We start from the raw sequence: 25,023 nt of genomic DNA on the forward strand, positions 1-25,023 counted from the left end.
GCTTGGATGGATTCTGGGAGGTAAAGTGACAATTTGGGAACGCTTTGTTTAACATCTGGGAAAGTACCACACGATCTAAATGCAGGTTGAACCAGGTTCATAAGCCTTTAAAAATAGAGATTCTGATCTGATCTTGAGAGGCAAGTGACTCTGGTAAAGCCTCATGGAATTCCACCATCCCCAAAAAGAGAAAGATGCAGCATCTTCAAAATAAAGACTGGCCAGCTAGTCACACCCTCTTCTGAGATTCTCCCTTTTACCTTGTTTGTTTAAAAACAAAAAACAAAACATTTTTTTTGTAACCCTCCCCGGTAAAAACTATAACTGTAAAATATATATATAAATATATATATATATATATATATATGCGCAGTCTTTAAAGATCAAGATTTCTGTTAAATTTTTCCAAGACAGTTGAGTTTGTGTGTTCAAATATCCACTGCTGTGTTGGAGAAGAGGGATTGCAGGTATTCATAAAGATCTTTCGGTCACTCTCACTGCAGTCCATACAGCTGCTGCTTACTGGGTGATAAAGGGTCTTGTCCTGAGGAAGAGAAATTCAGAATCAATTTGTTTGACTGGGGAACATTCTGGGGGTTTACGGGGAAGTAAAGGGAAAGTCCCACTGAGGAAACAAAGTTGAGCCCATTTTACTCATTTGCTGCCCTATAGCATCTAGATACAAACCTTTTAATGAAAGGGTGCGTGTGTCATTTGGTTTTGCCCTACTAGATATTTTACCCATTGCATACTTTTTTCACCCTTGACTCCTACTCCTGACTTCCTGTTGGTTGCACACAACTCATGGACTCATGAGCTAGAAATGGAAAGGACATATGTATCAAATCTAATCTAACATCTAACGAACTGTCAGCTCTTCAGCACAGACATTTTCTTACTTGTGCATGGTGCTCTAACCAGTTATTTATGGTATTTCACAAATTAAGAAACAGTCCATTCCCCTTCCAATGTAGAATTGTTCCTTGCATCTTATAGTGCTTTGTGCAGTCTGCTTTTAAATTTCTCAATGAGTGGCGTTCCAACACTTCCCTGGGGGAGACCATGACATCCCCCACCTCCCACTTCTACAGCAAACACTAATGTTAGTGTTGCTGTCTGTCCCACTCATTGCTGTCAGGATGAGCAGTAGAATGCATCACTTCTGCAACCATGAGTGCTGGAACTGGTTCAGAAATCAACATTTCTAGGTGAGCCCTGCCTGCATACATGGCATGTGTCTGTCTGTGTTTGTCTACATTTTCTCTCCTTGTCACTGGCACCCAGTCCAACCCTTGCAACATCTGCCAGGCAAAGCAAAAGCAAACTAAAGCTAGATTCTTCAGTCTGCAGGCTCACGTTCTGCTGCTTCCCCTCCAGTCACACTGGGCATACAGATGTGGGGTGGAAGGGTTTGTGGGAGATGAGCATTCTAAATAAAAACTTCTTCACCTGCTGCTACACAAACATTGCTTGTAGAGAAGTAATAAGGAGCATCCACATTATTAAACATCAGCCTGACAAGCTCTAGTACAACTTTGTAAACAGATTGTGCATGGCAGGTATGGCATTACTCTACAGCCAGAGGGCTGTGGGTGGAAGCTGCAGCTGGTTTAACAGAGAGTCTCCTCGCTTGCTCTCTCGTTGGCATCACACTTAATGCTGTTCCTTCCCATTTCTAAATGAAGATGCAGAGAGTCTGCTCCATCTGATAAGGGCACATTAAGGGGAAACTAGGAGCAAGTGGGGCAGGATTGATGGCAGCCTGACTGAAACCAATCTGCAATCAGGCAAGAACAGAAAAGTTGGTCTTACGCTGCCTCTCCTATATCCAAGTACTGGGCTCGGGTACAAGCCCACATTGAACCAGACGCAGAGCTGGTGCAAGCAGAAGCAATTTCATGGAAGTCACTGGAGTGATGCTGCTTATGCCATCAATGAAATGTGGTTCTTGTGCCAACACTAACAAGACTATGACACAAAGTGCAACCTTGGGCAGGCTCTGCAGAACAAACAAGAGAAGCAGGCTGCTTTTGCTGTCTCCTCTAGCTAGTGTTTTTTATACCCTCTTCTTACTCATGAGCTGTTCAGGAAGTCCTTTTCCATTCAGGTAGTGAAAACAGATATGCCTACCCCATCTTGCCCATGCTGCTTTTACTCATGCTAAATGACAATGGATTCCTATAAATTCTCTTCTCACAGCTACATGAATCATAAGAGACCACCACGAGTCATGTTATTACAAGGAACCTCAGGTGTTCATGGAATGACACATCATCATCAAGTAAACGCACTCACTTTCCTGTATCTCCACAGCTGGTTCCCCTTCATTCCGTGACAGTCGTAGAGGGTCACAGGGCTGCTGTGGGAAATGGCATCGAAACAGAACTTCTTGGTGTGCTGAGGGTCCCCAGGACGGATATCTTCCCGCCAGCTGAAGGTGAATACCTGCCAGGACAAACATGACCCTCTTAGAATGGGATGAAAGAGCGAATGAAAAGAAGCCATCCAGATTCAAGAGCTGAAATTCTGTTTCTCCACAGGGTGTAGCACTACTCACGTAGACAGCATCTCTCTGGGGAAGGCAAGTCAAGAACTCTTAGAAACAAGCCACTTCCACAGTCTGGTGGCTCCTCGGTTTGGTATGTGGACATCTCAGTGGGAGTATTAAGCTTATAACTAACTCACTGATTAGAACACTTGACAGTGCACAGGGTAGAATCAGCAAAGACCTACAAGACACCTTGTTAATAATGGTTGTATGATCTGCCCAGATAGCCTGCACAGTGCCTCAGGGAATCTAAGATCAAGCCCTGTGCTCCCCAGGCCACATGGGGCTCCCTAGGGTCAGCATGAGCCACCCAGTGGGAGGGTACAGAGGCTTCAAGACTGAGCTTGATAAGTTTATGGAAGGGATGGTATGATAAAACTGTCTACAGTGGCACATAGCCAATCTGCGACTGCTAGCAGCAAATATCTCTAATGGCCAGTGATGGGACACTAGCTGGGGAGGGTGTGACAGGATTCCCCGGGGTGCAGCCTGGGACTGCTGTGCCCCCTTAACTCTCTCCAGCCTGGGTTGTCTCTCACAATGCCTTGCTAGTTACCAGCAGCAAACCCCTCCAGGTGCTGTGATAACTCAGCACAACACATGTGGAGCCCTACATCCAGCTAGACTGCATGAATGCTCCCAGTGCCACTCATGAATCACCCAGAGAAAGGTACCAGAGCCAAATCCCCCAGCTCCCAGCACTGTACCCCAGGAATATACCATCTTGCACTGCTCAAGATGGGCAGTGCAAATTTAAATATTTGGTTCACCAGTTCAACAATGGAAAGTGGACATACACCAGCCTTTGTCAAACCTGAGCAGATTTACCACACACTTCATACAAACTCACTGGTTAAGATAAACAAATAAATTTATTGACTATAAAAGGTAGATTAAGTAATAGGCAAAAAGTCAGTTAGTTACCAAAAGAAATAAAATATAAGCCCACAGTCTAAACACTCAACCCTATTAGATGGGGCAGCAACTAGAGTAAGCAGTTTTTCTCACCACACTGTATTTTGCAGCCCTTAATATACAGGTTTGTTCCTTAAACCTGGGCCAATCTCCTGTGTTGGAGTCTTGTCTTTTTGGACTGAACTGCACAGTAAATTGATTTAATTTCCAGTTTTCCTGCATCAAAATTCATATGCAACAGATCTTTATCTTCTTATACTAAATCCATTTCCCTGAAGAGTTATGTATTGCTCCATAATAGATACATTGTGTTCTTGATCTTTCCTCAACTTGGCTGCTACATTTTAAGACAGGTTTCAGAGTAACAGCCGTGTTAGTCTGTATTCGCAAAAAGAAAAGGAGGACTTGTGGCACCTTAGAGACTAACCAATTTATTAGAGCATAAGCTTTCGTGAGCTACAGCTCACTTCATCCGATGCATATCGTGGAAACTGCAGCAGACTTTATATATACAGAGAGAATATGAACCAATACCTCCTCCCACCCCACTGTCCTGCTGGTAATAGCTTATCTAAAGTGATCATCAGGTGGGCCATTTCCAGCACGCTGGAAATGGCCCACCTGATGATCACTTTAGATAAGCTATTACCAGCAGGACAGTGGGGTGGGAGGAGGTATTGGTTCATATTCTCTCTGTATATATAAAGTCTGCTGCAGTTTCCACGATATGCATCGGATGAAGTGAGCTGTAGCTCACGAAAGCTTATGCTCTAATAAATTGGTTAGTCTCTAAGGTGCCACAAGTCCTCCTTTTCTTTTTACATTTTAAGACTAACTAATATTCCCCCCCCGCCCACCCTGTTACAATAAAGCTGTCATTTCTAGCACCTAATGCATCAGGAGGGTGGATTGATAGCCCAGTCAGGTTAATCTCTCTCCCCAGCAATGATTGGGATGTTAATCATGCATCTACTTCCTGTCAGAGGAACGATAGTAAGTGTTTATTGACTGTGCTTGCAGGTTCATCAATATGTATGGTGTTCCTCTTTATCACTTCTTTCAGCAGATGCTTTGAAGTTAATATTCACTTTGTTACATACCATAGTTGCCTTGTTACCGGTTTCTTTTATTGTTTTGGTATATTCTTTCCCTTTGTTATTCTCTTCTGTTCACCCCAACCCTTCAAAGACTAAAAGGTAAAAGCTCCTCAAGGAGCCTTCCAGGCTCCAGTTCCTTTCCCTCCTGCTATTTGCTTTTATACTAACAATTGCAGTCTACTAGGAACAGCATCAGTACATTTGGTACTTAGGTCAATGGGTAACAGACCACATTTCACTCACCTGGCACAGCATTGTGCTTCATTACCCAGAGAGGTGAAGCCACTGTGCATAGCCAAGGTGTTTATTTTTAAATGTTGCTTGTCCTCACCATGATCCTTTTAAAAATGAATGTGTTACGAGGAAGACTTGATTACCTGTATGTTGTTCCAAGCTGCCTCTCCTCTGCCTTTCACACAGGTTTCCAGCCTCAATGGGGAGCCCAGAGTTCCATGTTTCGTATCTGCACATAGACCAGTTCCTATATTACGGATCTGCAATATTAAATTGTTAATTAGTTACGTTACACTTTTGTCAAAGTGACAGCCAAGAGGTAGAATGATTTAAGAAGTTACCTCAAAACTGTAGCTATTAGTACAAAGGTGCAATGTGAAATGCCTTACATTATTATACAATTGAGCTGACATTGTTACAGCTGGAAAGAGGCAGATTACTGTGCTATAAAAGGTCATCCCTATTTTGACTTACAACCTTTACGCCAGAGGATGGCAGAGCCTGTGACAGGGGGTCCCCGGTATACATCGGGAGTTGCATTCCTGAAAAGGGCGACTGATACGGGGGCATTTTCCCCCATAAAAAATAACGGCCCGCTCTGCCTCTTCCTGCCCCCTCCATCACCTCTGCCCCTTCCCTCCCAGCGCCTCCTGAACGCCAGGGAAGCACCCAAAGAAAAGCCACGCAAAAGGTGAAGTGACAAATATGTGGATCGGGACCAATGTGAATCCGAACATGTTCCCCTATGGATGAGTGACAGATATGCAAAATGACGGATAAGCAGGAGAGACATACTGGGGACCCCCTGTATTTAATAATAATTAGGGGAACAAGCCTTAAACACATATGGGTTTCTTATCCCTAGGCTAGACACTTTACAAGGAGGAGGAGGATGGGAAAGAAGCTAACTGACTGGTCCGAGGTCTCACAGGACATCTGGGTTTTATTTTTATTTTGATTCTTGCTTCCCCAACCCACATCCTATCCACTGGATTATGCTGCCTCCCCTAAAACATGGTGCACTAATTGCAATCTTATAGAACAAGCCAGCATACAATTTCTTTTTATAATTGTGTGCTAATGGAAACTGTCAGCCAAAGGGTCTGCTCTGTTCCTGAGCAGGCCAGTACAATGAAGCATACAGGAATTCTGATCTCTGAAGCATTCAGCGCAGAATCTTTATGAATAAAGATGTAATGTCTGTTCATAGGAATGGAGTTAATAGGCATCAGGGCTCATGATTAGCTCTATTATAACAATCCAAAATAGCCTGGTAGATCTTTCTGGCTTGTCAACCCTAGCAGTTTATTAAATGAACTCACCTCTCCCCAGGCAGCTGCCGGGGGCTCCACTGGTGGGTAGAATTTTGGCAAATCCCAAGCTACCTCACTCATGAACCATTTGAAGTTCTTGCAGTTGAGATTGTTGCGAAGTTCCTTCTGAGCATTCACATCCCCCGCAGAGAGATGCCGATATTCAGGTCTACGCTGGTAAATGTACTCTGCGTATTCATCCATCCACACTTCAGCCACACGCTTCAAGTTCTACATAGGTAGCAGGCACGTGTGGAAGGAATGAGGGGGAAAAATGTACATGAAAAACTGTGTCCATTCAAACTCTGCATTAGAATTCAGAGCAGGTCTCATGTTTTTGCTCAGAAAGGATTTCCATTAACACAGGCGCTCTCTCGAGCTGCTAGGAGCAAGATAATCTTTAGTGTATTCTCTATGTCCAGGGGAGTTATAGGGAAAGGTATGTTTGGTTGATGTCAAAAGAGAATCCTTGGTGATTGGCCATTACTTGTGGTTCCTTGTGGCTGTGGAAATAGCACTTAGCCAGAACTTGTTTTAAATACAAGTCAGAGCAGAGACAGCGATTGTAAATACCACTGGACACTTTGAGGTCTGAGATGACAACTTCCCACTCCTCCTCCTCTGATCCATCCTGCCATATCCTTTGTGAATGAGATCTGCAGCACCCAGTTTTGGAAAGCATCTTTCTACAGAATTCTCTCCTTTCCACTGTTAATCTCTTTTATATACAAAACTAAGAGAAACTTAACATTGAGGCACAGTAAGTGGGAGAGTATACACACTAGAGATGCAGTCCCTTCAGAACATCCCCCATTGTTTGCTTCCTGTTAACCATACAGGTATCACAGGTTGGCCTCTGACCAAGTCACTAAAAAAAACAATAGCAAAGCCTCTCATAGGCTAACTATTTCTGTACTGACTCTAAAATGGGACTCAAGTCTTCATTTGGGAGAAAAACTCAGATATATTGATAAAAATATCAAGCAGGTAATGGCGCACACTGAATTTTAGTTTCAATATATTACTAAACCAGCAATTTAATCATTTCAGTGCAAGCAGTTAGCTAACATTAAATCCACAATGTAGCTATACACAGCTTCTTGACTGCTGCCAAACACACACAGTGCATCCAGCTGCGCTGCCTAACATAGTGAGTACAATAGGTCATTAGCTCCCTGACTGCTGCCTGGCAACATGAGGCTCTCTCACTGGAAAAAACTCGCTGGACTGCCGAGCACAACAAGTACACCTGACGTACCAATTCCAATGGAATGCACAACTGGCAGCAATGCATTTGCCATGGCGGATTAGAAGCAAAAACAGCTAAGGCAACTGCAAGCAAGTGACCTCCTTATCCAGCTCCAAATACAGTCCAACACACCCCCTTCCCAAGCTGTCACTTTATGATCACTGATATGATCTGATGTAACTAAACGTAAACCTTAGCCTAAATGTTCTCCAAGTCTGGTGATTCCAAGGTTTCTAGCCCCACACCAGTCTGCTCCCAATGCCCTCTGACATCCTGGAGGAGTTAACAAGGAATCAGAGGATTCTAACATTACAGGGGAGATGAAAGAAGAACACTGCAGCTCTCTCTGAGGTAGTTACTTTGTCACAGTAATACATTCCAAATATATAATTAGGGCACAGTCTCGTTCAAGTAAGATGTTTTCTGACCCTCTGATCTAGATATAAGCCAGGTAGGAGACCTGTTTCTTGGTTTAGTTTTGTATCCTTTGTTTCTATTATTTTTTCCCACCAGAGGGCGCTACTACCCTTTTTCAATTTACTTGGAAACCAGAGGTAAAAAACTGCAGCATACAATGCTAAGGACGTAATCTTCTTTCTTTCTCAGTTACAATACTGAAGAAATTTGACTGGACAGGCCTTTCCTGTAACTTACTCCTCCAGTACAGTGTGAGGTCTGAGGATGAAGGGGCTCTTTTTTCTTTTACTATTAAATATGGAAGTTTTAATAGGTTTGCAAATCTTTGCCATGTAAATATCAAAACACAAAAACAATCATTACAACATTGTTTGCAATGTTGTAGCCGTGTTGGTGCCAGGATATTGGAGACACAAGGTGGGTGAGATGATCTCTTTTATTGGATCAACTTCTGGTGGTGAACGAGAGAGTTAAAACACAGCTCTTCACCTCTGGGAAAGTTACATAGTGTCACAGCTAGATACAAGGGGACAAATTATTTAGCATAAGAGGGAAAAGTGATGTAGGAGACCATTTAAAAAGAACAGGTTTCAGAGTAACAGCCGTGTTAGTCTGTATTCGCAAAAAGAAAAGGAGTACTTGTGGCACCTTAGAGACTAACCAATTTAAAAAGAAGCAGGCAATTAACACTTCTGTAGTCACAGGACAAAGGAGGTTAGTGAGTTACCCAACTGTTGTAATCATGAAACGGGTATTTCTGATAGCCTGATTTTATGAATTCAAGTTCCCAAGCTCGTCTTTTGTAGGTGATGTCCTATGACTGAAGACATGTTAATTGCCCACTTCCTCTTCAATGGTCCCCTGAAACATGTGTTTTACTCTTTAGGCTAAATAAACTGTATTTAGCTGTGACACACTGAGTACCTTTCCCAGACTTAAAGAAAAGAAGGACTTGTGGCACCTTAGAGACTAACGAATTAATTTGAGCATAAGCTTTCATGAGCTACAGCTCACTTCATCGGCTGAGCTGTGTGTAATCTCAAAAGCTTGTCTTTCACAAACAAAGTTCCTCACACACCTCGTGACTCTCATATCCTTGGACCAAGACGGCTACACCACCACTGCAAAAAAACCTGAGTGTCAGCCAGTCCCACGCAAGGGTGCCCTAGAAATACCTCTTCTGCTTTCTTTCAGTTAGTAACGCTGGTGCCCTTGCTGTCCTGTCTCCTTACCTCATCACAGATAATGCCTCTTGTGTTCATTCTGGTGATCAAATTGCTGTGCTTTGCCCTTCTCCAGAAGCATCAAATGTGAACGCTTTCCCAATTTCCACAGCATGAACCAGGTTGCATGTTTTACAATAAGTCCAAATACTCCGCAGTTGCCATCTGCATGATTAATGTCTGGGCTTCCCTCCTGCCACCCCGCCTCCTACGTTAGCAGCACAGTTCTGATTTACGTTTCACCGCTGGCCCCGCTGCAGGTGCTCAGCATAGGGTGCAGCTGCAAAGGGGTTGCATCTGACAATGTTGCTGGTTTTATTGCTCAAATTAGCACTCATTGTGAGCCTTCACTGCTTATTCTGAGCATGTATTCAGGCAGCTCTCCAGCAGCTCACATGTTTGCCCACAGTGAAACAGGCCCGGCATTCTACTGCTTTCTCTTAAGTCAGGGCAGAATACTTAATTCTGGAGGGGCTTGGGTTTGGATAAAGGGCAGCCTCTTTCCCATCTCCCGCTCCTTTGAATGCAGAGTTGATCTCCGTCTATCACCTAGCATTGCGGTCTCTATTCATCCCTGGCTACCAAATGAAGCCTGGATCAGGCGGCAAACTAGTTTCCTACCAAAGACCAGCAGGAAGGTGGAAAACACCCCAAAAGGGGATTACTGGACATGGCTGTTGTCGCTATGTCAAATACTCCAGACGGGGGGAAGGGTCCCCACCGATGATGACTGCTGCAGTAGGGGAGTGCTTTGTGCAGAGTCACACACCATTCCAAAGTTCTTTTTGCTATCTTAATCCCCTCTAGAGAAATAAGTTGCAGCTTTGGTGGTGGCTGATGCTCACAGTGAGTGGGGCTGAGATCTACTCATTTGCTCTTTCCTGTTGCTTCCTTTGCTCTTACCTCCTTCTTCCTATACAGAGAACTCCCTGATCTATCCACTGCCTCCTTTCTCTGCCACCTGCCTCAGAGACAACAAACCACTCTCCTCTCCACCCACTTGTCCCTTCCTTTCCTTATTCCCCTTGAAGATAGTAGAAGGTTGGCTTGCTCCATGATGCGATGTACTTCTCTGGTAGAGTGTCCTTGTTTGGTGAAGGTGTTTTTAACTGTGTTGAAGTGTAAATCCTGGATTTTCTCCTGGGAGCATATTCAGTGGTATCTGCCTGTGAACCTGTAGATGTATCTCCACTGCTATGATGATCAATACTCTGCACAACACGCCCTTCAAGATTCATGGGTCCTACGCATGCCTATCAAAGCATGTGGTGCACTTCATCCAGTGCACTGAACGCCCCGGTAGCAACTATGTGGGTGAAACGAAGCAATCACTAAGCTTGGGTGAACTGGCACAGAAAAATGATAAGTATTGACCCATGGGAGATATGATGTTTATCACAAAATGATCACACCATATCTGACCTCTCAGTCCTCATCCTCAAAGGAAACCTGCACACCACCTTCATAAGACGAGCCTAGGAGCTTACATTAATTATACTGGAATATAATAATGAGATCCCTTTATTTAAACAGAGTATTACCATATTACGGAATGAGAACACCCATGACATGCTATGAGGCTGAAAAGTCTTTCTATCATTGAAGCAGCACAATCACCATCCTGTACCACACTGCCCAGAATGTATTCTGAGCTATTATGACTGTGTAAAATTTCAATGATAAAAGCATACAGTACTTTTACTGGGATTGTATTGCCGACAGCCAGCCAAGCACACAGCCCCATAACTCCAAATGCGCCGAGAATTTTGGTCAAGATCCAGAGTAGCTTCTGGTTACGATTAGATTTCCTCTCTAGTGGAGGGGGCAGGGGAGAATGAATGTACCTTGCCGCAACAGAGGGACAAATTTGCTAAGCCAGTAGGACTTTTCCCATCTCTAAGCATGATACAAGATAGGGAGAGTTGAGGCTTGTGGAGTCCTCAACATGCCTGTCCCTGGGCCTCTAAAGTTGCAAAGGAAGGTTATTTAGAAAAAAACACTTACCCTCGCCAGGCTGACTCCTGTTGGAACCTTGTAAGGAACGTATTTCCTGTAGATATGACCCACTCGGGAGCAAGGAATGTCCTCCATGCGACCCCCACACATCCACACCTGTAGGATGGCAGAGAGGGACAGATATACAATCGGAATACACTTCAGCTGAAAAGCAAAATATGTTCAATATAGGAAGATTTATGGAAGCTTTGTACTTTAAAGACTGATTCAGCCGGTCCCTCAAATACTAACTTCAAACCTGATTGCTGGCTGCTCAGTCAGGCATCTTTCAGTTTCGCCAAAAGATTAGCATATTGGCTGTAGAGATGCTCTTTAGATCCTTGGTCATCGGGTGGGAAAAAGCAAAGGATTCTTTCTGAACAGCACAGCTCCGACACAGATTATTTCCCAAGTTAAAGTGAAATGGTGTATTATTGCACACAGGGATTAAAAATTGGATCCCCATGCCAAATCCTGTGCTCTGCGTCAGGCAAGAGCTCCAAAAGTAACTTGGGGGGGCAACACTATAGGTCAGATCATGTGCTACACAAACACTCGATGGAATTATTCACAAACCTGCCTAAGCTTCAAACCAGAAAATACTGGCTCCCATGCTTTTGTACTGTCGCTGGGTATCAGAGCAAAGTCTAGGTCTAGGAGATCAATGCTATGCTTTTAATGCAGAGACACACTCCTAGCTTCTGCAGCCCTCCAATTAGTGGAAGTCCCTGTCTGGTGAAAACAATTACATTTAAAAAAAAGTAAGAGAAAGTCAATGGAATAGAGCATTAGTTGCAGAATAATGACCTGATGCCTGATTAGTGTCAAGGTGAGGCCAAGAAGTTTGTTTTCCATGCAGAGACATTGATTCTGTGCCATCATCCTTTAACATCTTTCTTTTATACCTAGATTAATGCGGATGTAATCTTTTTGCCTGACTACGTGAATGAAAGAGTGAATGCTGCTCTCTGTACCAGTGAGTAAATGCATTCCAGTAGGTTTAAGGAATACACTTAGGAACTTCAGCCAGTCAGAGAACATCTAATCTATAAGTTAAAAATAGGATATTGCACTTTAAGAGGACTGGCTTCCGACTCAGTTGGCTTTTTTTTTAATTAAAATAAAGTGCTTGTCTTAGCAAAGGAGGGGCAGACAAACATTTAACTACCTGACCGAGGCTCCATTAAGTAGATTCCTGGTTCCTATTGACCTTCAAACAGCTTCTTCTATTTTTTCCTGCTTTCATTTAGTAGGAGACACTTGACATTGTCTTGCTCTTGATTTGATACCCAAATCCCCCCCTCAGTACCCAAAATCACTATATGTGAGATATATAAATATTACAAGATGGTGACCACTGGCCTGCAAGCTAAGGTAGCGTTATTGGTCCACGCCATTATCATGGTTAATTTGGACTCCTGCAATTCACTGTACAATGAATTTAGTCAACAGCTTCATGCATAGAAGGCAATTCACTAACATTCTATGGCTACAATATTAAATATTTAGTAAGGGAATGAAATATTTGGCCAAGGCGGCTGCATAATTACTAGTTATTACACCAAAGTCCTTTGGAGTTTCATCTCTATCTACTGGCCCCTAGCCATTTAATAATCATTGTCATTTCCTGTGTATAGCTTAATGAAGTTTCATCTCTTCATATTATCACAGTTTCCTGAGACCAGAATTCCACTAACCCAGAATACTTTAATCAAATATTTATTATTGTAAAGAATACAAAAAGGAATTTTGACTGAAACTCTGGTCTATGGATTTTTGTTCCTTTAGTACTTTTTAATTACTGTTATATCTTGAGAGGACAGGACAGTTACTGCAGATGACTAAAGTCTGTACTCCATTTAACTTTTGGAGTCCTTTCAGTTGTCCTTTCTACTGGTACTATTAGAGTGGTGCTCCTTACTCTAACTCCTGTGCAATACAAGTTACATTAGTGGCAGGTTGCAGCAGTGGCTGGGATAGGATTTCACTGCTTGGATATATCAGAAGTTCTATTGACCAAGAGACCAAGTATTCAGTATTATACAGTGATATTTTAAGCCCACATAATGCAGATCTGCAAAGGGCTTCAGCAGCTCTGCAAGGCTTTTGGGGCAGAAAGCAGGATTCAATGTATGGAACTTGGTTGGGAAGCAAGGATGGCTGCAGAAGCAGTGAGAGAAACCTGGAATTTATGAGTTACACAGACTATCTGCACTGGGAGGAGGACTGCAGAGTCTTTGGAGCCAGGGAAAGCCTGCAGAGCTTTAGTGATCAATAAGGCTGAAGGAGCCACTAAGTCCAGGAAATAATGGCACCTTGCTTCTACCTATGGGAGGCTACACCAGCTGTGCTCTTCCTCATCCCAAGGCATTAGCATTGCGTGCAGATAAAAGGACTGCCTGAACACAAGTTTAAAATGTATAAGCAGTCTCTCCCACCCCCAGCAGCATAGTCAAGGATAAACTCAAGTAAATGAGTTTATCCACTTCTCATTTAGGGAATATGGAATTTAATTTACCCACTTTTTTTTTTTAAACTACTACACCCCTGTTCCCTCTCCATTGACTCATTCTTCTGCCTCATCATTCCATGCCCTACATTCACTCATCTCCTCTCCACCTCACAGTTCCTCCTGCCTCACCTTCACCACGTGTGGGAGATATGAAAGGGAAAAAGGAAAAAGAGAGCAAGAGAGCAAAGTGCATGTGCCCTAGAGCCTCCAAGACAACACCATCCTCGGACTCCTAAAACAGGTCACACACACAGCAATAACAGGAATGTAAAGTTTCTGCAGCTGGACAGAAGACTGCATCCCATCTTGTCAGACTCAGGTCTGGCCATAGTGATCATGCACATGCCAGCCACAGTAGATTGTTATAACACATCATACTTGTGGGTGAATCCACAGAACCTAAGGAACCTCCATTGGTTCAGAATACAGCTGCCACCTTATAACATGCAGATTGAGAGGAGCACATCACTTTGGGGCTTGGATCCATGCACTATCTGCCCATGAGCTACCAAGTCCTGGTCTTAATCTTCAAGACTCTCAGTGCTCTGGGACCAAGCTATCCAAAGACTCTTTTCCCTTCTGGGACCATGGACTCAGGCACTGTGCAGTCAGTAGGAATATGATCAGCTGCCATGGAACACCCTTGCTAGATGAGCTAAGGCAGGCCATAGATTTACAATTTTTGGATAGCACTCAGATACTATGTGGGGGAGGGGGGAACAGGGTGTGAGAACCTACACAGAACAGAGAAATAGGGTTAGTCATTCCGAGCTCTTACATAGCACTTTTCATCAGTAGATCTCAAAGCACAAGGGTGTAAAGTATCAGTATCACTGATGTAAGAAGTCACCTAGCATCAGAGAAGATTACAATCACAGAAGACGACATCATTACAAAAGATCCCAAGAGGAGACAGACTATTAAGCCAAGTAAATTGCTGAAAGAACAGGGAACAAAGATGGTAATTTCTATATCCACTTTTCGGACCACAGTTTAAAACATTTGGCTGCCTACTGATTTTTGTGCAATTGCAGCACTCTGGGAATAAAGCTGCAAGCTTTGTGAGTCCTACTGACATACCACAAGGAGCTTTCAAATATATCCAGCTCAGCTTTTGGTGCCTTTTAAATATTTCCTCATTCTGTAGGTGACAATGTGGCATTCAAGTAGTAAAAATCTAATTTTAAAGCATGCTTCCCATTCATTTTCATTGCTGCTTTGATTTGTTTTATTAGCAAGCTTCTTTGTGTGATGACAGAATTCATTACAGCCTCTATGAAGACAATTACCAGCTCTTATCTATAAAACTGGAGGAAAGGGGGAAAAAAGTGTGACATGCATCAGCAAAACATGGCTAACAGAAAGAATTAGAAAGTTAGTATTGAAGAAAAAACATATAATCAAGGGTTTGTCAAGTAATAACTGCAGGACAAAAATTCAAAATAGCTGTGTGCCAGCTGAGAGAATGGATGAAATCAATTACCCATGTTAGTTGGTTTTAGGTAAGGAATACAGTTAATCTGTCTGAGACATAACACAACACTAAAAATACACCATTTTAAAAAGTGCCGAGACAACTTTCCTTTTCTGTAAGGCAGGACCGTGTGCCTTCACAAGAATATGTGTCATGATTTGTTGACAAAACATAGCTGGGGTGGTTCTGTGTTTATTCTGAGTAGAGTTGATATAATGTGGAGCTTCCTATCTTCCCTGGCTACCATGACAGTAGATATCAAAGTTTCATTTTGATGAGATGAGCTTCAAGGTTCTAGAAGCCATCACTAAAGCTCCTGGAGGACTACAGATAAAGCCAGTCAGGGGAGCCAGTAACTCATTTGGTGATCTAATCAGATCTCTTTCCAGAATAATGGAAATATTCACAAATACTGCAATCCTGGGTTTTGAGGGAAGGTGGGGTCTGGCATCAGGCGAACTGGGGTGAAATCCTGGCCCCAGTGAAGTCAATGGGAGTTTTGCAACTGACTGCAATGGGGCCAGGATTTCTCACCCCTGGCTGTGTGATCCTAGGCAGATTAACTCTAAGATAGATAATATTACCCCAGTATTCTCTGCCGGACTGTAATGCTTCATTCACCATCTGTAAAGCAATTTAGATCTTCTGATGGAATATGATAGGGAAACAAAGTAATACTTCACCCCATCTCCACTATCCTCACATTATGCTAGTACATTCTCTTTCTGCTGCTCCAAGTAGCAATGTCGTACAAAACGTTAGGAAAAAACACTACTGTTAGAGCATAATTCCAAATTATTTGGATATACAAAGTCTACAATTTCCAGAGAATGTGCCAGAATGACAACATGCTGCCCCACAGAGAACTGGGAAGCAGCAAAGGGATCAGCCAGACCTTGGAAAGAAAGCCAACCTTCTACTATCTTCAAGGGGAGTAAGGAAAGGAAGGGACAAGTGGGTGGAGAGGAGAGTGGTTTGCTGTCTCTGAGGCAGGTGGCAGAGAAAGGAGGCAGTGGTTAGATCAGGGAGTTCTCTGTATAGGAAGAAGGAGGTAAGAGCAAAGGAAGCAACAGGAAAGAGCAAATGAGTAGATCTCAGCCCCACTCACTGTGAGCATCAGCCACCACCAAAGCTGCAACTTATTTCTCTAGAGGGGATTAAGATAGCAAAAAGAACTTTGGAATGGTGTGTGACTCTGCACAAAGCACTCCCCTACTGCAGCAGTCATCATCGGTGGGGACCCTTCCCCCCGTCTGGAGTATTTGACATAGCGACAACAGCCATGTCCAGTAATCCCCTTTTGGGGTGTTTTCCACCTTCCTGCTGGTCTTTGGTAGGAAACTAGTTTGCCGCCTGATCCAGGCTTCATTTGGTAGCCAGGGATGAATAGAGACCGCAATGCTAGGTGATAGACGGAGATCAACTCTGCATTCAAAGGAGCGGGAGATGGGAAAGAGGCTGCCCTTTATCCAAACCCAAGCCCCTCCAGAATTAAGTATTCTGCCCTGACTTAAGAGAAAGCAGTAGAATGCCGGGCCTGTTTCACTGTGGGCAAACATGTGAGCTGCTGGAGAGCTGCCTGAATACATGCTCAGAATAAGCAGTGAAGGCTCACAATGAGTGCTAATTTGAGCAATAAAACCAGCAACATTGTCAGATGCAACCCCTTTGCAGCTGCACCCTATGCTGAGCACCTGCAGCGGGGCCAGCGGTGAAACGTAAATCAGAACTGTGCTGCTAACGTAGGAGGCGGGGTGGCAGGAGGGAAGCCCAGACATTAATCATGCAGATGGCAACTGCGGAGTATTTGGACTTATTGTAAAACATGCAACCTGGTTCATGCTTTGGAAATTGGGAAAGCGTTCACATTTGATGCTTCTGGAGAAGGGCGAAGCACAGCAATTTGATCACCAGAATGAACACAAGAGGCATTATCTGTGACGAGGCAAGGAGATATGGCCATGCTGTAGTGCCCAGGCTGTCCTATCTACACTAGCGAGGTTACAGCGGCTCAGCTGTACTGCTGCAACTGTTCCACTGTAAGATCACTTGTGTAGCCGCTCTGTGCGGGTGAGAGCTCTCCCACTGACAGCGCTGTCCACATCGGCCCTTTTGTCCATGTAACTTATGTCGCTTGGGTGTGTGGTTTTTTCACCTCCCTGATGGCGACATAAGTTGTACAGACAAAAGTGGTAGTGTAGACGTAGCCTTACTAACAAAAGGGAAGCAGAAGAGGTATTTCTAGGGCCCTCATCACTGTAGTATCTAGGTTCCCTTGCATGGGAATGGCTGACACTGTGGGGGTACTGTATTATGCAAGTTGGTGCAAGGATACACATTCCTCAGACTGGTGGTGGGAGGGGGAGAACAGAAAAACAGGAAGGGAGAATTTTTTTTTTAAAAACACTTTCCTCTTGGCTACTACAGGAGACTGAATACTGGGACAGACAGATGGCTTACTAGCCTTTGTGTAGCAATTCCTGTCTGTTTTAAGAGATGGAGGAAATCATAGGAAAAGGAAGCCAGCTAGGAGGTCAGTGTGTGATGTTTTGACTGCAAACAGGGATCTGACTGGAATGAGGGTCAATTACTTTCTGCTATTTAAGATTTGTGATTTTTCACTATTTAAGAACAAAAATCCAGCCACCAATGATATTTTTCACCAAACATAAGCACAGAAAATGCCAATTTCCACTCCCTTTCTCCACTCCCTCATTTTCTACTCCCTCATTCCACCATCACTGTGTCCATGAGCCTGCTCTGCTATTTATTACAACGCTGGCTTGGTACGAGGTACAGTCAGCTTGAGAGTGGCCGAGCTGTGTTACAATCAGTGTGTCAGTAAACCCCCAACCCTCCACCTGCGCTGTTGCTTGGGAGTCACCTACACTGGAATGGACATGAGCAAGCACCCAAAGAAGAAAAAATGGTTACTAACCTTCTGTCAAGGTTCCTTCCCCACTCTGAACTCTAGGGGACCTGCATGAAAGACCCCCTAAGCTTACTCTTACCAGCTTAGGTTAAAAGCTGCCACCACCTAAGTGTTATACAAAGAACAGGGGAAGTGGCCACTTGGCAGCGTTTCCCCCCTCCCAAGCACTACACTCCCTTTCCTGGGGAAGGCTTGATAAAAATCCTCACCAATTTGCATAGGTGAACAGACCCAAACCCTTGGATCTTAAGAACAGTGAAAAGCAATCAGGTTCTTAAAAGAAGAATTTTAATTTAAGAAAAAGTAAAAGAATCACCTCTGTAAAATCAGGATGGTAAATACCTTACAGGGTAATCCGATTCAAAACATAGAAAATCCCTCGAGGCAAAACCTTAAGTTACAAAAAGACACAAAACCAGGAACATACATTCCATTCAGCACAACTTATTTTATCAGCCATTTAAACAAAACAGAATCTAATGCATATCTAATTAGATTGCTTACTAACTCTTTACAGGAGTTCTGACCTGCATTCCTGCTCTGGTCCCAGCAAAAGCATCACACAGACAGAGAGAACCCTTTGTTTTTCCCCCCTCCAGCTTTGAAAGTATCTTGTCTTCTCATTGGTCATTTTGGTCAGGTGCCAGCGAGGTTATCTTAGCTTCTTAACCCTTTACAGGTAAAAGGGTTTTTCCTCTGGCCAGGAGGGATTTAAAGGTGTTTACCCTTCCCTTTATATTCCCTTCCATAACTGCTGTCCTTCGAAATGCATTGCTCACGTCCATTCCAACCCCCCACCCCTGTCGGGGTTAGCCAGCAAGAAGGAACTGAGGGGGCTGTAGGGACCCTTTATACCAGCGCTATTAGCGTGTGACCCCAGGGCGCACCAGTGCCAACTCAACAGATACCACTGAGGGAAAACTTTCTGGAGGCAGTGCTTGGGGCAAGCACACACCTACACTGGAATGGACATATCAGATATTAAATGGTTAAGAACAGATATTACACTTGATCTTAGCTACATAGACCGAGACGCAATATGAACAAGCACTCAAAAGAAGAATTTAACAGAAATAAACAAATCTGTTGAAATTATAAAAACAAAAGCGAAGTCTGCTGAGCCTAATAATAAATAATCCGAAGGTACGTACCTTAGCTTTAAGATCAGGGCCTTAATTATCTGACAATCTCCCTTTTGCTAAGAAATTTCATAGCTTCAGAATTCTATCTGCATGTCTCTTTATTATGAACAAACCTTCTATTCTTGTAATTCCAGCACAATTATTAAATTTATGAGCCATAGATGAATGTATCAATTTATCTTAATTTCTGAAATACAATGAGCCTCTTTCATTTTAACTGAAAGAAAAAAGGGTCTTTGCTGAGATTAGAGTAAATTTAGCCCTTCATAAATTACCATCTCTGGACTGAAATAAAACACACTGCGTTTCAGAGAGAATAAGCAAACAGATGAATGAAGGAGTCTTGTTTCCTGTAGATCAAGCAGTGTGACTGCTGCAGCATGAGACACAAAGGGATTGCATAGCCACTGTCATCGCTCTTGGAAACCAGCATTTTCAAAAGGGGACCAAGAGAAAGAAGATGAATGCTGCCTCTGCCCTCTCCTGCAGAGAATTACAATATTACACAATTTCATTACACAACACTGAAAGGGATAAATGGATCCAACTGTAATGGAATCTCCAAGGGGAGATTCTCCCCCCCCCCCAACAGAGAGGACAAGAGACCTCCAATATGGCTTTATTACTTAGCCTTTTGTAAATAAACAATGGGAGGACAGTATCATTTATGGTGTGGTAACTGCCAGATGAACAGAGTCTGATAGGTCTTTAAACAGCATAAAGTCGTGCAGATTTGTGAAACTACTTGGTGAAAGAAACAAATAAGATATGAACTGGAGCAGGGACTCTGGCTGCCTAAGCTGAACTATGCATTGTTTCATGGTCATTGCTACCATCTGTTGGACCCATACGGACGCCAGCCAGTTTCTTTCAGTAGCCCCTAGGACTATAAGAATCAAAATGCTCATGCAAACTGTTAAAGGAAAATTGCAAATTAAACCACCACTGAGTTAAACAGAGATATGGGGTTGAATTCCCTCTAGGGCGTAAGGGGGCCTTCTGTACAGAAATACATTTTAACTAACCTTTAAAAATTAATTCCCTCTGTCTGTGAAATCCACTGCCACTTCCAGATTCACTGAAGATATCTCAGGATGCATGATTTCATGGCAGCAAAGGTAACAGGAGTCTCATGGGTTGCAATGACACCATTTTTGCTCAGCAAATTCATGCGCCACACAAACCCATGTCTTGGGCTCAGGCAATCAGCAGTGGTTAACAAAACCTTCCCCAAGCCAGGTGAGTCATCACCATCAGTCACTTACTATTCCAAATGTTTGGGGCTTATGCAAAATGAGAGCAGTCTTAGTCTAGCTCTTAGCAGTCAGGACTGCTTGGTTAGAGACTAAACCATCCCCATCTCTGGCTTCTCTAAACCAGGACTGAAACAACCAACTGTTAAGTGTGGAGATGTCTGCATAGCCATTACCCATACTGTGCCTGTTCTGTGAAAAGGCAACTTCATTCATCAGAGTCTACTGATCCAACATTCTTAATGAGTTCTACAATGAGAAAAAGTGAAGCCAGAGTTCTGCAGATGTCAGTAAGGAGAAAACATATTAACGTGGGAGGTGAGAATTTTCACACACTTCCATGGCTTCAGAAGAATGGAAGATTATAAAAGATATAGATATCTCAACAGCATTAAAGCATGGCCAATAGAGTGTCTCCTTATGTCATCCTCAAATGTCTAAGAGTTTAACAGTCACAACTGGGATAAAAAATAGCCTCATTCATATGAAACAACCATTGTCAGAGCCTCAAAAACATACGCACTGCCACCCTGGATTAGACCAGTTCTCCATCTAGACCAGCATCTGGCCTTTGGCAGCAGCTGGGCACTTCAGAGGAAATGCAAGAAACCTCATAGCAAGGAGAAACGTCTTCCTAATACACATCAGATCTCAGTTTGTGCCCTGAAGCATGACAGTTTATATTTATTTAGAGGTTAAAAAACTGCAATATAACTATGTTCTTACTGTCCATATATATATCTAACCCTCTTATGAATCCTACCAAACTCCTGGTCTTACTGATGTACGGTGGCACTGAGGTCCACCAGTTAATTATTTGTGTTGTGCATAAACACATTCTCTTTTTATCAGTTTTAAGTGGCAGGCTCCTTGATTGTCTCTTGTATGTGTATCATGGAAAATAGCAGGCTCCTGTCTCCCTTTTCTTATGCCATCCACTTTTTTATACCTCACCTATGCTCTTTGCTCTGCCCTTTACACCAAGTCTCAATCTTTTCAATCCCTTGTCGTATACAAGTTTTTCAATGGCGGGAGAAGGGGCAGGGTTTGGTTTGCAGTACCCATCCTGCACTCACCCCCTGAAGGGGCACAATTTCAGATTTCAATGGGGGGAGGGTGCAACTGTCAGTGGGGGTTCAGGGGCCACTTAGGTCTGAGGAAGCTCTTGAATTTTTTGAAATGGCAGAGAACATTATGATGCCAGAAATGATTTAGATAATCTTCTCCTCCAGTTCTGGTATGAACTCTGGGCCAGATTCTTATGTCTGCCTCCCGCTTTACCCACATTTCCACTCCCACCCCCTGAAGTTTTCCAGCTATTTGTATATAGATAGGCACCCAAAAAATCTGGATCCCGTCTTGTGGTTACCATTTTAAGTAAGCTGCAGCTGTCTCCTGGATAAGGGTGTGGGGTCAGAAGAACAATAGAGATAAAGGAGAGAGAGAAAAAGTGGGTGAGAAGACAAGGGCCATAAGAAGAGGGGAGTCTGGCAGAGGAGAGATGATCAGCTTGTTTTCATGGTGAAATGTGGTCCTTTAACCCATCAGCAGTAGCTGCTGCTGTTGGGGCACTTTGGCTCCAAGCAGCTCCTACTTCTGAGGTGGGGTGAAGATCCTGACGATTCTGCCTCCCTCAAAGCCCCACATCACTCCACTCTGGGCTTCTCCCCCCCAGCCCGCACAGTTGCCACCACTACCTGATTCAGCTGTTTGAGAGCCTCTGAGGAAGAGCCAGAGGCGACAGTTCCCTCAGTGGCCCCCAGAGCTGCCTACACACCAGGGTGCAGAGACCCCAGAGGAAACCACCCTCTGTTAGAGCTTGGTTACCAGGCTCCCCATTCTCTTCTCCCTCCTCCCAGGGCGGGGATGGCTCATCAGACTCTGTGGACGGGGGAAATGGGCTGTTCCAGTGCCAGGCTCGCAGGGAAGGTGAATGCTGCGGCTGAGGGAACCCCATGACTGGCAGCTTCCCCGGCACCTCCTGGGGAGCAGGGAATCTCTGGCAGCGTCCATGTCATGGAGGGAGCCTGAGAATTAGCACAGAGCCCCTTGCTCAGCGGCAGCCACCCAAGATCCCCTGCCCCAGCCCCATGCTGTCAGGAAGGAGCCCAGAGCAGGAGTGGCCTCCTCATCCTGGTCTTGCAGCTCTGGACAATAGGATAGGCACAACAGGTGCTGCCACCACTGATCCCTTCAATGCCTGCCCTCCCCCACCCAACTCCCAGGGAAGCCTTCCTAAAGCGAACAGGCGGCCTGAAGCACAGGGCGCTGGGAACTGCTCACCCCATCTAAGTGGCCCCCCTGCATTAACTGTTCTTACAGCTCCAGTCCCGTGTGGCTGCCTGGGCTCAGCTCCCCACTCAGGACATTGCGACCACTAGGTTTGGCCCAGCCCCCACATTCATGTGAGTGCCATTGTAATCTGGCACATGGAGACATCACTCAAACTCTGGCCTGGCCAGCCTCCCGTCATGATCAGGGTCAAACGAGCGTCACCGTGATCCGAGCACAGGTCGCAACGTCTGGAATAGGGAACAAAGCCCAGCCAGACCCGTGGGACCAGAGCAGCTGGCAATTCTTTTGGTGCATATTGTCAACCCTATTTTGGGACATCACCTGCAGGCTGAGAAACCCGGTTTTAGATGAATGTGTACTATTGATTTAGAGAGAGGCATCCTGTTCAGTATTTTCCAATCCAGTATGACATACACAGAGAGAGAGAACGAGAACCAACACACTGCAGTTGCACAGACAAGCACCCAGGAGTTAGGAAAGGCCAGAATTAAAGTTGTCTGTGCAATCTCAGTTCAGCCCCCTTGTGTTTACGCATTATGTTAGTCTAATTACATGACCGCGCACCACTTTTTCCTCTGCCTCATTCAATGCACACAATGGGCCCCCTCTAGAGATGAATCAGGTTAGATAGTAAAGGAGGCTGTCTGTAGGACTAATTGCGTCCTTTCCCGATAAAGTTGGAAGGTTCCCCTTCCTTTCCTCCCCCCACTGATTCCAAGTTCGTCTCCTTGTCCAGCCAGTCCCAGTCTCCACACCTCTCCTCATCCAATCTCAGTGTTCACACATTCCTCCTGCACTTTTCTCACCAGCTCCCCTCCCTCCATCTCCTCCAGTCCCAATCTACTTCCTTCCCTCCCCTGGTTCAGCTTTTGTCTCCTCTGCATTCAACTCAAATGGCTTTATTCTCCAGAAGGGGGTACCATTGTGTGCACAGGAGACAGACTCCCTGCTCTCAATTCCAATGCACAGCCCCATTTTGGCCTGCAGCGGCTGGTAGCAACCATTACAGGAAAAGCCCAGCTTCGCTCCTCTAGCCCTGGCCTGGAGGGGGCACACTCATCTATTCTGTGGAGATGGTACATACGCAGCATGGTCAGAACTAGCAGCTGTGAGGGAATGGAGCATGCTCAATGAGGATGGAATCTCTGGAAATTTTAGCTACTAAAAACCAAAGTCGGAGATGTGTGATTTTTCAAAGGCTTGTAATTTGGCCAGCTTTGCTCTCCTTGTGAAAATACACCCCAAAAGTACATCGCTCAAGTCCTGTTCCAGAGCACAGGGACACTAGAACTTTTCAAAGAAAATGCTGCAGACACCTGTTTTAAACAACATGGGCAAAATGTATTTCCCCCTAACCTTGTTCTTGAACACAACAGAACTATTTTGGCTAGAATTTTCCAGAAAACATCATCCTAAGGAAGATACCCTGGCATGGAAAATTCCAGCACAAACGATTAAAGTTTGAGAAAGTTATATGCAACTGAAAACAAGACCTTGTAATGAGAAATGTCAAGCAACCTTACTAATAGGTGGAACTACAGGCCTTGCTTATATTGAATACTGGTCCTAAAATGGACCCTGTGGCACCACACAGGTAATATTTTGTCTCATTTCAAATTGACTATCACTAATGCTTTGTTTTCTGTGTCTTAGCACTGTCATGAATTAAACTGGCTATCCCTACTTACAACCACCCATACCTTTTGAACGTCTTGTTATATACACACAAGAGATAACTTTTGCTCCATACCTCAGAGAGCTTCTTAGTTTTCAAGATCTTTTCAAAGCAAAAGTAATTTTCAGAGAACATAGCTCACCTTAAAGGATATTTCATACTGTTCTCCTCCCCATATCTCCAGACCTGCATCATACCCTCCCAGCTCCCAGAACCACTTTCTATCGACTGCAAACAGTCCTCCAGCCATTACAGGAGACCTTAAGGAAAAACCAGACTCCGTATTACAAACATATTCAAGATACAGCGTTTCAGCTGAACATTAAGAAAAACAAGATACCATTAATATTTCTCTCACCACCCACTCCTAGTGCCTCTGCACCTCTGTCAGAGCATCTACCAGTTGTCCTTGCTTTACAACCCTTTCCCACTCCTTGCAACCCAGGAGGATTGGACAGGGCTCCCTTCGGAACCAGTCAACGCCACTCCTCATATTGGCTACTTGGTTCACTGTTGAGTGACACAAGGAATTCCCTCTTCTGGAGGGACCCCCAACATGTTACATATGCAGTCCTCCTTGCCCTTCCAGCCTGGGAAGCAAGAGACCAGAAATCAAGTTTCCTAGCATGATTGGTCAGTTTTGGGGCTTGAAGTCAAAAGGTGGATCTTCAGTTTTTTGATGCAGAAATTTGATACTATTCTATCGCCCTTTAAGGCTGGCAGGCACAGCAATAACGAAACAGTTTGAT

At 44.1% G+C, this 25,023-nt stretch overlaps 1 protein-coding gene across 2 annotated transcripts in view; it reads right to left on the reverse strand.

The window, feature by feature from the left end:
- Positions 1-343: 343 nt before the first annotated feature.
- Positions 344-25,023, reverse strand: part of GALNT10 (polypeptide N-acetylgalactosaminyltransferase 10) — a 130,940-nt gene continuing 106,260 nt past the window's right edge. The window contains exons 7-12 of one of the 2 annotated variants that reach the window (XM_084636506.1): positions 24,417-24,534; positions 11,001-11,108; positions 6,117-6,338; positions 4,938-5,054; positions 2,296-2,445; positions 344-544 (exon numbers count right to left, since the gene is read on the reverse strand). In XM_084636506.1, the coding sequence (XP_084492632.1) occupies positions 377-544; positions 2,296-2,445; positions 4,938-5,054; positions 6,117-6,338; positions 11,001-11,108; positions 24,417-24,534 (883 nt within the window). In that variant the 3' untranslated portion in view covers positions 344-376. The remainder of the gene's footprint in view (positions 545-2,295; positions 2,446-4,937; positions 5,055-6,116; positions 6,339-11,000; positions 11,109-24,416; positions 24,535-25,023) is intronic. The other variant, XM_084636507.1, reaches the window with a different exon arrangement.

Source organism: Lepidochelys olivacea, assembly GCF_965140295.1.
Source record: "Lepidochelys olivacea isolate rLepOli2 genome assembly, chromosome: 8".
Lineage (NCBI taxonomy): Eukaryota > Metazoa > Chordata > Testudines > Cheloniidae > Lepidochelys > Lepidochelys olivacea.